The sequence below is a fragment of the Lycium barbarum genome, chromosome 4 (assembly GCF_019175385.1).
Source record: "Lycium barbarum isolate Lr01 chromosome 4, ASM1917538v2, whole genome shotgun sequence".
NCBI classification, from domain to species: Eukaryota; Viridiplantae; Streptophyta; class Magnoliopsida; order Solanales; family Solanaceae; genus Lycium; species Lycium barbarum.
Window position 1 is genome coordinate 124740661 of NC_083340.1, and position 16046 is coordinate 124756706.

Consider the following 16046-nt stretch of genomic DNA (forward strand, 5'->3'; position numbering starts at 1 on the left):
GTAGTGGAAATGCTAGGTGAATTACAAGCGCTGCAATCACCTTTACTAGAATTCAAGCTACGTTTTTCTATGAGTTCAACTGAGTCGAAGTTACTTGAGAGTTGTTCTGATTCTATAAAATAGATGTAATTGTTGGTTGATAAATGAGTACCACACACATACTATAACATCACATTATGTATGTATTCGTGTAAAATATCTTTATGTAACTTTCCTTTTGTGACTTTTTTGGAACTCTGGACATGATCTTCTGCAAATTAGAGTATATATAGTTTTCCATAGTTAACAGATTTAAATTGTGGTCTATCCATTATTATTTATTGTTCATTCTCCTTTATTTTCTAAAACTCTTATTGTGCTTCAGATGGTAATGTCTTAACTCTTAACACTTAATTGCTTTGCGGAATGTCCTCCTTAGGCTTCTTATTTACCTCATTTTGCATGTAGAGAAAGTTGAAAATTAAAAGAGCTTTCCAAATTAAATTAGAGACCCTTAAACACTGGGAGAAAAAGGACAAAATGTTTTTAAGAGACGCTAGATTTGCAATTTCAACAGAGAAACACGCAAGCAGAGTACTAAATTTATCTTTTCAGAAATGCACAAATAGAAGACGGATAAGAAATACTCAAGACCAAGTTTATGTTTACTTGATTTTTTTCCTTCTTTCCGCTATATATACACTACAAGAAAACTCAGATCTACAATAGATTATGACGACTTGAGAAAATTCATCAATGTGGATGAAATGAGCACGAAGTAAAAGATAAAAAGATTTAATTTTGAATTTGTGTTATTTGACAAATACTTGAAGAATCATGATTAAAGAAATTAAAGTTTAGAAATATGTGTACCATTTCAATTTTTTCTTTCACGATACAAGCTTTTTAATATGTATCTTGGGATAAACGTGCAACGCACGTTCCCAGAGACTAGTACATTAAATGTATCCACCTCCACCAGGACTCTTTAAGCTTAATACAGATGGAGCAATCTCCCAACAAAATGGGTCCATAGGCGTTGGTGCGGTTTTTTGTGATAACTTATGAAATTGGATCCTTGGATAGTTTGGATATGCAGGGAATATTGCACCCTCGAATAGCTCTCAGGAAAACGACTGGCCCTGTTCCATGGCCTCAAACTAGCGCGTCAACGGAATCTTACACCTCTTCAAATAAATCTTGAAGCAAAGGAAGTTATTCACAACCTATCTTCTCTCCACGTATCTTACACCTCATTTCTAAATGATTGCAAGTACTTGCTCCTCATTTCTAAGCGATTACAGGTACTTGCTCAGAAGGCTAGATGATCACTTCATGGAGCATGTCTACAGGGAGGGTTGCAGACAAGCTGGCGCAATATGGGTTGTATAGAGCTCCACACCAATGCATTACTGTGTTTGAAGAACCACCACTTTTTATCAATTAAATTCTGCAAGATGACAATGGAGGAAAAACTATACTTGCGGCATGGACTAGCAAAAGCAAACGCCCAAGAATTTCCCCCTTGTATTCTGTTAAGTTGCCGCTCCTATAACCGCTTTTATACATACTCGCCAACAAGTCCCTTTCTTTTTGTATCATACCATGCTCCCGGTACTTTTGGAACTTAAGTACATATAATCTTCTGGACCAAAATAATTAAACAATTATTAGAAATGCGAACTTAAAAGTACAAACCAAATTTGCATTAGTTACTCATTGTGGGTTTCACTTGCAAATAAATTAAAGAGGTCCCAATTTGCGAATTGATGTTTGTTAAATAGTGAACAAAATTAATTTTGGACTGGAAAAACAAAACAAAGAATTTAGAGTTACACTTGTAGTTTGAATGTGTATTTCTCATTAAAAAAAAAAAAAAAAACAGAGTGTCTTTCAGCTTCAACTTTACTTTTCACTCACAAATTTTCAACCTTTATAATTTAAGTTGATGTATATTTCAACTTCTGGTTTTTTTTTTTTTTTTTTTCACCCGGTGTTCGTTTTCCACATTGGAGCCCGACTAATATGAATTCGCATTGCGTAGGGCCAATCAGGGGAAAGCGCTTCCTCCAAAAAAAAAATTCATACCTAAGGTTCGAACCGAAGACCTATGGTTAAACTTAACTATTTGGTGGTATATATTTCAACTTCCAACTTCACTATTCTAATTTCATCTTTTATGTGCTCTCGCTCAAAAACTTTTTTCCTTTTTAGTACATCTAGGATAAATATCACTTTTTTAAATTAGGAAATAATTTAACGTAAATTCCTCATTTATCCTTAATGAGACTTTTATAATCTCACAAATATTTTATTATTGAATATATAAAACTAAAAGTTTTGAAAGTCTTCTAACCATCCAAGTATTATGAACATGTTCATGACCAAGTCTTAAAAATTATTATGTTTTTCTCTTAACCTACATGTTTATTCAAACACAATCATTTTTAATGATTTTTTTGTCTTTTAAATTTCGTCTTCAAAAATATATTTTAAACGGAAAAGGGCCAAATATACCCCTGTACTATTGGAAAAGGGTCAAATATACCCCTCGTTATACTTGGGGTCCAAATATACCCCTACCATTATACTATTGGTTTAAATATACCTCTCCTCCGTTAAGTTTGTCCAAGGTGGACATTCAATCCTACGCGGCACTAACATTTAATGAGGTGGATGTCACGTGGCATGCCACCTCATCGCCCCTCACTCATTATACCCCTTCCCTCTATTTATTCTTTCACCGCTAAAATTATCTTCCTCTCCACCACCATTACCGCCACTATAACCATCTTTATATCTAAAAAAAAAAAAAGAGTTCGTATAACTAAGACAAAGGAAAATTTAGTGCTACCTAAGATATCCACTATGAACAAGCTTTAACCCGTATCCCCACAATCATAATTGCAAGATATTAACGAGTTCAATTTTAGTTTCTATTGAATCCATACTTTTAAGAATTTGAATTTAGAATTTAATTGTATCAAAAAATTATTAGATTTAACAGGCTCCAATCAATAAGGCTGCATCCATCCTCCACTGAGTGTAAACAGAATAGGAAAAAACATGAATGCATAAACAGAATAGGAAAAAACATGGGGAAAGAACTTCCGTTTTTCCATTTCGTCTAGTTTCCTTTTTCTTTTGGTCCATACTTTCCCCATCGGCGGGCCTTCATCGGCCAGCTGTTGTTTTCCCCTCTATCCATTCCTATATCTTGATAAAATTTCATAAACGTGGTGCTTAACCTAAATCGGATAAAACTTCTACAAAAACAGTTCACAATGTTTAGCTAAGCTATTCGCAATAGTAAGTAAATGTTACTAGGCTTAAGAGTTTCTTCTTTCTAGTTAGATAAATAAATAGAGGTGGTCATGGCGGTGGCCGGCGATAATGATGATGAAGGGGAAGAAAAATTTAGTGATGGAAGAATAAATAGAGGGGAGGGGTAAAATGGGTTAGGGGCAATGAGGTAGCATGCCACGTGGCATCCACCTCATTAAATGTCAGTTTCATGTAAGATTGAATGTTCACCTTGGACAAACTTAATGGAGAAGGGGTATATTTAAACCAATAGTATAACGATAGGAATATATTTGGACTCAAAATATAACGAAGGTATGTATGACCCTTTGCCGATAGTACAGGGTATATTTGGCCCTTTTCCCTATTTTAAAACGGATATATCAGCCCGATGGCAAGATTGTCCCCTTCGTACTTTTGAGTATCAAGTTCTGTGAGGCTTCCAAAACTTGTATACGGCCTTATCCAAAGGAACACATCTTCCCAATATTGTAATTATTTCTTTCCAAAACACTATCCTCTTTGACAAATAATTGACTTCAAATGGCTTCCAATCTTGTAAAATTCCATGCACAATCCATCCAAATTCCCCACTCTTCATTTCACTTCAACCTCACCAAATTCCCATACGCAAAATCCTTAAACTCTTTAGGATCAACACAACAACTTAACAATCTTTATCTCTCTTTTACCTTCACAAAACCCCTAAAAAAGTTCCAAATTTCACCTCCTCAATGTTCGCTCTCTTCTCCTACCCCACCTGCCAGCAAAGAAGATGCAATTTCCCAAGCAAAATTATCTCTTTTTAGTACTTTAGAGAAACCACTTAACAATCCTAAACTCATTGGAAAAATCAAGAAACTCAAACAACCAAGATTTCGTGTTGAAATTCCAGTTGTTGATGACTCACCATCTGCAATATCTCAACTTGCTCTTGATATATTTGGAAACATACCCTTAAAAAAGAAAGGTCCAAAAATCAAGATTCTTCTTTTATGGCCTAATAAAACCTTAAAACAAGCTGCAGAGATAGTTTTTGAGAAGAAATATTCAAACCCCATTATAGAAAATTTAGATATTTCATCAAATATTGGTGAAATATCTGCTGATGTATTGGTTTTTATGGCTCCTGAGGCTTCAAGATTAAGTTTTATGAAGGATATTTCTGATGTGTTTTACCCAAAGCCTGTGGTGATATTTAATCCTAAATGGGGTTTTGATGAAGAGAGTAGTTTTGGTGAGTTAAGTGGATTTGTGAGTTCTTTTGAGGTTGTGTATTCATTTATGGGATTGGAGGTTAGAGGGATATTGAGTAATAGAAAAGGGGTGATGTTTAGATGTGTTAAAGATGGTGTTTTGAGTGGCGAGAATTCGAAATGGTACGTGTTTGTTGAAGAAGATGGAGAGTTGAAGGTTGTTTCGAGGTTTAAAACAAGGCCATCGATCGTTGAAGTTGAGAATGTTTTGTATAACTTGATGGCTATGAATTCGCCAATTACAAAATCGGCGAAGTTCTTGAAGGATTTGGTGTCAAATGTAAGGGGAAAAAAGTAAAGCGCAAAAATTCAAGGTATCAGAGCTAAAATAGATCACATCTTTTTAATTGTAGTTTTATTTGTTTTATTTATACCCTGTGTAATAAAAATTATTCTGATTGTATTGGATTTAAGATAGAGAACAGAGAGGAGAAGGAAAGGGGTGACTAACTTTAGCATGCACATGGTTTTTTTGAAACTTTGCAATCTGTTATTTTTTTAATCCTTATGAATAATTCTGCATGATATATCTGAATCCACTCTTTAACAGTTTATTGAAGATGATGCAACTTTTTGGTCATCTGTGTGAGCATTCTTTGGTGAGAACATCGATTATCATTTGTTGTATAACATCTAAACTACTGAATGAAATAACATTAGAGAACCATAAATCCAAGAAGTTATGAAGATTCCGAGGGTGTTTGGATGGGCTTAAAAGCTGGTCAAACTAGCTTTTAAGCCCTTTTTCAGCTCGTAGAATATCAAGCCCGTCAGGCCTCGTGATGTTTTCATCTCTGCTCTTGGATTGGAGACCTTCTAGTCATTTGAACTTTTCCCTGACTTATGTTCTCATTTACAATCACCTTCCTGAAGTAATTTCAAGATGCTATAAATGACAGCTTTTGGTATATTTATCCTAGAAGCTAAGGTATTTGCTCCAGAATGGTTGAAGTTTATCGCAATGTTGAATATCTGCGATGCTTGTATAAGTCTTAATACCCGAGTCCTAGCATATGTTAAAAGGGATCAATAGCATGGACATGAACAATATAATCAGACCAGGGATAATGACCTTACCTGCCACAAACTCGGTCTGATTTTCTGCACGAAAAAAGGAAACTCTACCAGAGAGTGATCCAGTAAGTGGTTCGAGTAGTTCTAAAGTTGTATTTGTTAAAAGAAGCTGGGTTCTGTCTATAAACAAAACATTAAAAAGGTTATAACACTTTTCAGAATGCATTTCTTCAAAAAGATGGCATTTGATGTCGCTTGTATTTTTACCTCTTCAGGCTCAATAGTGGCATACTTGACTTATATTTGTTTTCCTCTATGCTTCTTTATATCCCATGCGCATTCAGTAGGATCAAGGGTCTTTTCTATCAGAGGATGAGAAAACTTCAGGCAGCTTTTAAAGTGCTTTGACATTAAAAACTTATTTTCCTCCCTGCACATTTCCACAGCTCCGTTCATCTTTCCATTCATTTCAACGTCCCACAGAGGTGAAAAATCAGTTTAAGCTACAATGTTATAAATTAACCCAGGAAGACTACCTTATCAAGAGTGGGGAAACAGGGGTATATTCTTACTTTATAGAAATATTTCAACTACTTCAGGAAAAAGGAGGAATGCATGTTACATTCATGCATCTTAAGTAAAAGACGTCTACCTTAAGATTTCAAGGCTTACCTATATAAAATGTATTTTTCTGTGGTTCATCAGTGAATTGTATATGGGACTGAGGTCTTGTAACTTTTGCTGCAATGATGTTGTCTCTTAACTGTCCCCTTTTTTTTTTTGGGTTGGGGGGGGGGGGGGGGGGGGGCACAAAAGCAGATGACCCTCCCTTGAACTGTGACCTTGCCTTTTGGTATTTCTCCATTTGATTCCATAACTCAAAACCATCCCCTTTGTGAACTAATCTAAATTGTGCAACCATTTAACCTCAATGATAGAAAGGATCAAAGAATGCAAAGACAACCAAGCTTGCATTGGTGAATAGGTTCTCCTATCTGTTATTATGTGGAGGACAAACTTCTTTTAGGTGCAAGGAGTTCTTGAAAAGTGATGATGCAACAACAGAAGCAGCATCAACATTTGCCGGAGGCAAAGACGAAATGGAAGTATGACTTATCAACTAAGGCAGGGACAAGTTCTTGATGGTGTCTAGAACTAGCGTTGGCATTGGTTGAATGTTCATGTGCTAGCTTCAGAGAAAGACAGCGCATCTGTACGGGGTACAGGTATTGTTGACTTTTTGGTTTTTTTAGTTTTTATTCAAGACGGACCTGCAAGAGAATATGCACTTATTAGGACGTAGCACTGATGCAACCACACTACGACCATTTGTGCTTTTAGCTTGTATGTGGGATGTCATTTTTCCCTTGAGTGGCTGTAGTTTGCATTGTAGATATCTCATGGTTTTTTGCTTCATGAATTTACTTGTATGTGTTCTAGTTATTTATTTAGAGGACAAGGGAATTAACCAATTTAACTGTCTTGTCGGCAAATGTGGTCTACGACACAGTGTGGTACACAGATATATTTGAATTATTCTAATTATATACTGGTTCGTGGAAGGCACGATAGGAGCATAATAACCTAGGTTTAAGCTTGAATGCAAAGGTATCACATCTGGTTTCTTCCCCCAAGCAACCTGCATGAAATGCATCAGGTTTCTTGATTATGCAAACAGCAAAACGGCTGTTCACATCAATGAAAGAAAACAAAAGAGAAAGGAAATGATGGTATAAGACTTTTAAGTGCTAAGATATCTTTATCCGCAAAACTAGAACTAACAATTTTTGATTGAGTCTTATGAGCGAGATCTCTAAGTTTCTTACTTTTAACAAATATTTTTCATCAGTAGATGATTTCTTTTGCATCATCTAATTAAATCCATGAAGGAACTCTGTTTATTATGAACAAATAGATACTATTAGTAGGCTGATAATCACTATATTTGTAATAATCACTATATTTGTAATAATCAGGTTTGTTCACTGTGAACATATTATTTCTTTATTAGTACAAGTTGCCACCAACTCGAACAGCAGTACTTCTAGGGAAGCATGAATAGATGATCACGAGTCACGACGTGTGATGCACGTGTTTTGTGATTTCCCTTTGTGTCTAGACGGTTGTACAGGAACTGACTGTTGACTACACTGCTCTTAGCTCTCCCTACCCTTACCAATAGCCTAGATAAATACATTTACGAGAGGATTAATGATGTCTAACCTCCTCTATGCATAGCTTGTGTTTCGAATAATCATCCTCATAATATTACAAATGTCTATATTTTCAACCAAACACGAGCTTAAGTAATCCCACATTTTATCCAGGATTATTAACCCTTATCCCACGAACCAAACGACCTCTGCAATTGATATCAGGTATAGTCTAAAGAACTTAGCCATCTCCCAAACTAAGCCAATTGACTCTTGACCTTGACTTCACAAGACACCTTTATTTTAGATTTAACACTTCTTATTCTAGTTCGGATATATCATTTATTCACGGTATAATAACAATAACTTCGTACATTCAATACGATAAGAGATGCGCTTCAAGTCCTTGGACGGCTATGTGTTAGGAAAAAATTTGGAGGCCAACACACTGCACTTAGAGAAACAATTTTGAAGGGCTTTGGGATGTAATAACGAAGATTTCTCCTTCTTTGGGGTGGCGAATATTGAGTTGAATTGACAATGTTTAAGTAATACAACAATTCATTTGTGAAGAACCAACCACCAAAGTTCATTCGGGTGAAATTATTTACGTAAGAGCTAGTAAAGTGCTTAAAGATTTATGTAAGAAACTTTACCGAAAGTGCTCAAGCAGCTAATAACATGAAAAATTGGGAGATCAGAGTTAAATTAAAAGAGATGTAAATTGAAAAAAAGGTAGAATAGAAGTGAAGTACAGAGGCAGGATCAAAACCAAAAATTTAAAAATTATCATCAAAAGCCTCTGGATAAAAGTATATAGTATCTCAGGAGGCAATGTTCAATTTAGCTGGACCCTTTTCTTTTAAATGCATTTACACAAACTAAGAAAGTTCATAGATAGGAGCCTATTGAAAGCCACCGTCTAATTTCACAATTATAGAATTTCTTTCAGGGTTACAGGAAATTTGTGGTGCAACTAGTTGGCAAAAGAAGCTGCCACATGTTTGAAAATGACTCCAATTAATGGTACCCCCTAGCCTGTCCAGAGACATGTCGATTCCATTTAGCATATTCTTCATCCTCGTCGTAAATCTCATTGCGAGAGAGAGAGATTTTTGGGCAATTTTTTAGGACAATTTGTAGGTACTAGGTAATTTGCACCATTTATGAGATTTTTTTTTTCTTAAAAAAAAACAAAGATGTGACATGAGCTCCAAGACGGAGGAATTGTAAGTAGAGAATGCAATTGTTGGGGGGAAACAAAGGAACAAAGAGGAGGATTTTATAGGTGCTCTGAGGAGACGTGGCATGTAGTTACCTGTTAGGTTGTTTCGACATTTTTATCTCTTATTCCCTAAATGACCCTTACCGTAGCTTTAAAATGATGTTTTTGACTTGCGGGGATGGGTGACATGATTTCTGAGGCAATCAGTGAGTTTCAAAAAAGAAAAGATATTTTGGAACTCCTTAAATTAAGAAATGAGAATGGTCGACCAAAGTCAACATCTGGGGTAGCGAGTTTGGATAGTTCCGTTAGGTCCAAAACGTGATTTATGATGTAGTTGGATAGTCAGAACGGATCTCGACGGGCTCAGGTGTGTTTTGGACTCTTAGTTGAGAAATTAGCTTTTGTGATGATTTGGAGTTGACTATGGTCAACATTGGGTCAAGACGATCCCATATGAGTATTTTGAGTGCTCGAGCAGGTTTGTAGCGTGTCTTATGACTAAAATGGATATTTGGTTTGTGTCCCGGGAGTCCCGGATGTGTTTCGGGTCATTTCAAGTTTGGATAACACCAAAAAACTCTGGTGTTCAGTTGCTGGTTTTATTCTATGCGTTCGATGGGGATATCGATTGCGGTGGGCCAGGTCGCGTTCACAAAAGGCAAGTGTTGGTGGGGTTGGGTTTTGGTCTTCGCGGTCATGTGGGAGGTCCCGCGAGTCCAAAGAAGGGACTGTTCCTTGCAATATTTATATCCAAAATTGGGATTTGACATTTCATATCATATTTTGAGCAAGACACATCGTTTTTGGAGGATTTTTGAAGGCTTTTTTAAGATTCATCGTGGGGCTAAGATTCTAATCTCCCTTTTATCATTCTATCTTCGATTCTTGCAGCATTTCGTCTTTGAAATTATGATATGGGTTGGAAAATTGAGATTTCAAAGCTTTAAGTTGAAAATGTGTAATTCTTCTAATTAGAAGCCGATTTGAAGTGGGATATGAATCATTTTATAGATTTAGACTATGGGCTATGAGTAAACTTATTTTAGGGCGATTTTTACAGTTTTTCCCTCCGGGGCTTGGGATTACCTTTTTTTAGTGACGTTTTGGGTCCAAAATTATACCATAACAATATGGGTGTCTACAGACTCATATGCTAATGTAGAATTTGTATGTGAACATATTGGGATTGTTCGGAAGCTCTAAGAAAGGGCAAAACTTCGTTGTGAGTTTCGGACTTCAAAATAGGCAAGTTGGAACTTTACTTGACTCTATTTAAAGTGTGAGGTTGGTAAATTGACTAATAAAGAGGGAGCTGTGGGTAAATAAGGGGTCCCGTACTAGTGAGGTGATGAGCACTTGTATTGAGTACCGGTGCCATGATTCGGGAAGTTGTTTAGTATTGAATTGTTTACTTTCCTTGTTTGAATGCCAAAGCATGTAAGCATTGGCTGATAGCGTGGATCGATTGACGTGAATCGTGAGATGAGATATGAATCTCTTATTTGATTCTTTTATACTATATGCCTTTCTTACTTCTTGATTATATATTCTCATCGCTCCATAATATTCGTTTAAGGATAAAAAAGAGCTAAATTAAGCCTTTTTACTTTATAGCCTTGTTGCATAATGTCATATTCATGATTTCGTATGGTATCTCATGCTTATTACACTTGAGGATACATATGTAATATCTAATGGAAAATGGTTCCGGACGGAGTGATGCGGATGATAAGAGCCGAATTAGATAAGTGTTGAGACGAAACCTAAATGGCTGAGAACCCGGTGGGATTTGGCTTCGTATGGTGTATGGACTTCACGAGTACCCCATGTGTCACATATTCCATATTACGAAGCGTGTGTAGACCGCTTTGCATATGCATTTGCCTATAATATCATATCATTCATTCATTCCTCACTGCTGACTTATTGAAGGATCATATTGAAGGATCGGTTGAAATGTATTGGTCTCACTTGATTATGTAATTGAATATTTGTTGAATTAGGTGAAAATTCTCATATTTTACTCGTTAGATTGAAAGTATGCCTTTTTAAACTAATAGCGGATATGTGTGAAAGCAAGCATTTGGAAGACCAACTCTCATCACCGTTTTAATTTAGGGTCGGTCAATGATGATGCTGAGTACACGTTAATTTTTCGTACTCACTCTACACCTGCTGCACCTTTTTATGTGCAGAGTCCATCCCTTGTACTAGTTGAGCATGATGCGGCACCGGATCCCCTTTCTTTTACTTTATTCCTATCTTTTTCATTCTTAGACAATATATTAGGGATGATTATTTAGACTTGGACTTCTTATTCTAGTAGTTCTTGCACTTGTGAAACCAGGTTTTGGGTGGCTGTACGTATATTTATGATTATATGACTATTATGACTTTGTAATGGCTTTATTTACTTCTTCCGGATACTCTACTTTGAATTGGCTTAATCGGTTGTAGATGGTTCGCTTACCAGGTGGGCGTAAGTGTCTTCACTGCTTTGAAATTTGGGTCGTGAGCGAATCCAAAACTATGAGATTGGGAAGCTTGAAAATAACTTACTTATTGTTTTATAATTAGATCGCATCACATTAAAGTTTGACCCAACCTAACTTAATAACCTACCAAAACATAAACCTGGTTTAGAAATTCAAATTCTTTACATGGCTAAATTATTTCCTTTCTTTATTTGTTCAGTCAAATTTATATAAATCACAAAGTTTTTTCCTTATCTCTATTTGCATCCATTTGTAAGCCAAACTCGAGAGTCCGCGACTTTTGTAGTACCAAAAAAAAAAAAAGTTGAACCAAAATAGCACTAAAAAAAAAAAAAGGAATAAGTTTCACGCACGAATTTTGTGCATGAAAGGACCAAATTGTAAAGTTAAAACTTTGGTTCTTTCACGCATAGATTCTGTGCGTGAAAGAGGCTACCTTTTTTTTTTCTTTTTTTAAGCTATCAAAATCACGTTTTTTCCATACTTTGGACAAAGATTAGTCATGTTTCAAAATCTCGAAATATCAATATTTTATATAGAACTTAATATCTTTTTTTTTTGCGTACAATAACGTCGGCTCATTACATCAAGTATACCTAAACGTTTGGATCGTCGTTTTAGGGGTTGTAAAGTGTCCTGAAGTAAGTTTTGTTTGTTTGGAAAACTTGTCACCTTTAGATCTAATTGTCATATTTTATAGGGTTTTGATTTAAGGGTTTTATTATTTAGTCAAGTCGAATGTACAAATAAAAATATTATATTAAAAAAAAAATTCATCCAATACGAGAGGTTCAAAATAATTCATTGCATTAAGTAGTACATCATTTTTTACAATAACAAAATATTCAAAATAAAATTTCAAGACGAGAGGCTCTTTTACTCCGAGACATTCTGCCACCACGAGACGTACTTGCACGCATTACCACGGTCTTGTTGCCCACACAAGATGCCAAAAAATGAGAGGCCAAAAAATATGTTGCCCATACATATGAGGTATATACATTGAAAATTATCCAACTAGAGGGAGACAAATTTGCATTTTTATGATTGCTAATGGAAACAAATGTTGAATTATGTTTACAATGGGACGAAATGTTTTGATATATTCCCATGTTAAATGTTAAATTTGATTAGCTCCAAACCATGTGGCATGACCCTAATTAATTTATGTATCATAGAAGATTTGACGTAAATAAAAAATAAGGACATGAGCATAGGTAGAAAACTAGTTGTAAATTGTTGAAACTTTAAATGGTCATAACTTTGCTCTCGGGTGTCCGATTTACGCGATTTTTTTTTTGACTCAGGGTATTTTTTCGAGATCTAGCCGGGCAAACGCCAAAAGGCAGTTTGGCAGAACCGATTTTTCAAAAAACGCCCATTATCCCATTCAATTTGAATTTTTCCCCAAATTAGTGCACAATTTTCATTCTTGCTTGGTGAAAATCTGATGATAAAAAGTAGATTTCAAGATGGAAATCCCGTGGTGATGATGTTTGAATGTCAATTTCGAGGTTCGAAATTCAATTTATGAAAACGAGTTAGATAGCATTAGTGAACATTATAAAAAATAAAAATTCTCTATTTTGTTGCTTTCACCAATTTAGCTTGGTGGTTTAGCCTCTCTTTTTTACTAGCTTCTTTTTTATGCCAGCAACATGGGATCAAACCTTGGTGGGAGCATCGAATGAGATATATTATACCTTGGTTGAACCTCTCGTATTGGATGAATTATTTTTTAATATAATATTTTTATTTGTACATTCGATTTGACTAAATAATAAAACACTTAAATCAAAACCCTATAAAATATGACACTTAGATCTAAAGATGACAAGTTTCCAAACAAACAAAACTTACTTCGGGGCGCTTTACAACCCCTAAAACGACGATCCAAACGTTTAGGTATACTTGATGTAATGAGCCGACATTATTGTACGCAAAAAAAAAGATATTAAGTTCTATATAAAATATTGATATTTCGGGATTTTGAAACATGACTAATTTTTGCCCAAAGTATGGAAAAAACGTGATTTTGATAGCTTAAAAAAGAAAAACAAAAAGGTAGTCTTTTTCACGCACAGAATCTGTGCGTGAAAGGACCAAAGTTTTAACTTTACAGTTTGGTCCTTTCACGCACAAAATTCGTGCGTGAAACCTAGTTTTTTTTTTAGTGCTATTTTGATTTAACCTTTATTTTTGTACTACAAAAGTTGCGGACTCCCAAACTCGATCCTTACTTTCTAATCTAGAATACTAATTTTAATAGGTTAAATTATTTGACTCAATAGTTTAGTTAACGATTTACTATTAGAAATTTTCTTGCAATAGATGTTAAATTATGACGAGCTAATACTAAAAGAAAATTAGTATATTCAATCACTATGGTAGAAATAGTGCCGGTTGGTCACTTTTTGAATGTAATTGAAAACTATTCAACAATCATAAAGAAATTGAAAAATAATCATGTTTTAATGTAGAAAATTTTGGACAAAAATACTCCCAGCTAAAACACGAAAAAAGTCTAGCATAGTATCTTAAAATTTGAACTTATAGAAGTAAAAAATAAAATTCAGAAATTTTAAGTTATAAAAATTGAAGTCCAGGACACTAGTTTTGGAACTTAAAACTTGTGTACTACTACAATATAAAATAACAGAGTTAAAAGGACAATATTGCCTACTTCTGAAGACATGTGTCGATTTCCGATTATCCACTGAGTGTTGCATTCTGCTTATCCATGATTGCGAATGTTGTCAAGTGGAAATGGATGATTATTTAGACGTGTATCTTACCTCGTTCTTTATCACAAAAAGTAGAATGTTATTCTTACTAATTTTTTGGGTTAATTTTACTGATAGTCACTAGACTTACTCTTAGTAACACTAAAGTCAAAAAAAAAAAAAAAAAAACAACAGTAAAGTCGTTACTAAACGCACTTGTAACACTAAACTCGCTATTTGTAACACTAAAGTCATAAAGCTAATTGTAACAGTAAAGTCAATAAACTATGTGTTAGTTATCCAGAAAATATATCATCAAAAAATTAAATTTCCGGCGCCGGAAAATGACATGTGCCACTATCTATATGCCACGTGAGAAATTCTTTATTAAAATAATTCATATTCTCATAACCTATATTTTAATCATAAAAAAATTAAAATACATTAAACCTATATTTGCAAAGTGTACCCGCTTTATATAAACTTTTGGGACGGCTCAAAAAAATTGGGGGGCCTAAAGCAAAATTTTAACGAAAGGTCTTAAGCTTTTCTTAAAAAAAAAAAAAAAGAAATAGAAACTTCATATATTTTTATATTAGACGTCTACTTTCTATCTTTTGAGATGCAAAGTTATTAATAATTTTTTTATTGGTATGTTTCTAATAATTCTTTTTCAATTAATAGATTGTTAATTCATTAAATATCTCTTGAGACACTGTCGATCTTAGGTAAGATCTTATCAAGTTTAGTTTTGAAAACTTCTTTCTGCAGAGACAACTTTTACACGGTTTGTTAACATGATTTTATAAGTAATATAGACATTTGAAAAAAGAATAAAGTCATATATCTAATTGAGTTTATCGATTAGAGATTATCTTCTACTTGTGATAATTTGTTAAACCCTTTTACTTCAGAAAATAAATCTAAATCATCAATATCAGAGTGCCTGCATATTATTATGGTTTAAGGAATTTTCAAGGTTAAGACAATACCTTTTTAGATGCTCATCATCTAATATCTTTTCAGATTCTCAATTATTTTTATTTTCATATGATTCTTATTGTTGAAATATATTTTAATAGAAAACAATCTTTTTTTCATTATACACTCAACTTTTTAAAAGGACAATCAATAGACAAACCTATTACTAGTAAAAAGTGAGGCCTTAAAACATTTGGGACCTAAAGCCCTTGCTTTACCGGCTCACCCTTAAGTCGATTCTATACTTTTTGTTCTGTGGAAAGAGGAGTAAGGATGATAATTGAATGTCTACAAACTGAGTTAATATAATTAAGCTTCTCATATATACAAAAAGACCAAATTTACCATTAAAGACAATTCAACTTAAGATTTTGTACAAAGTATTTCTTAACTATTTAATAAGTAACCTTGGTGTAAATATATTCTTATATCTTCAATGCATTATACTTAAATCAAATAATTTGTCTGAAAGAGTAACAAAGGAAACAAACATGAAGTTAATCATATACTTGCGGTCTAACAATTATGTGGTATTTGATAAAAGAGCTGCCTTGGTCTTATCGATGGCGGGAGAGATTAAATTATTGACGGTAGCAATAGATCCAAAAAGAGTTGCGCGGTGGGAACTTTATTAACCAAAATCGAGAATCCAATAATCAGCAGCGATCCATCAGAACTAGCAACTCTTTCGCCAGTACTAGTTCTAGTGGATCGCTGGTGACAATTGTATTCCCAATTTAAAGTTCCCACCACAAAGCTTTCTCTTGGATCTATTGCTACCATCAACAATTTAATCTTTCAGAATGTCGATAAGATCAAGGATGCTCTTCATAGAGAGAGGAATAGAAAATGCAACTTATGATCTCCAAAGTGAGAGGCATAGAGAATGCAATTGAGGGGAAAACTAAGGAACA

The 16046-nt window shown here is 34.5% G+C and overlaps 1 protein-coding gene and 1 pseudogene across 1 annotated transcript; one reads left to right on the forward strand and one right to left on the reverse strand.

Moving 5' to 3' along the window:
* The first annotated feature begins 3682 nt into the window (after positions 1-3682).
* Positions 3683-5065, forward strand: LOC132636368 (uncharacterized). The gene has a single exon (XM_060353208.1). The coding sequence runs from the start codon at positions 3826-3828 to the stop codon at positions 4834-4836; it is 1011 nt and encodes a 336-aa protein (XP_060209191.1). The 5' UTR covers positions 3683-3825; the 3' UTR covers positions 4837-5065.
* Positions 5066-6224: 1159 nt separating this feature from the next.
* Positions 6225-6763, reverse strand: LOC132637745 (probable galacturonosyltransferase 12; annotated as a pseudogene).
* Between the last annotated feature and the right edge of the window lie 9283 nt (positions 6764-16046).

What these genes read in the sequence shown, in the direction of transcription:
- LOC132636368 (XM_060353208.1), top strand. Translation starts at nt 3,826, where the DNA reads ATGGCTTCCAATCTTGTAAAATTCCATGCACAATCCATCCAAATTCCC.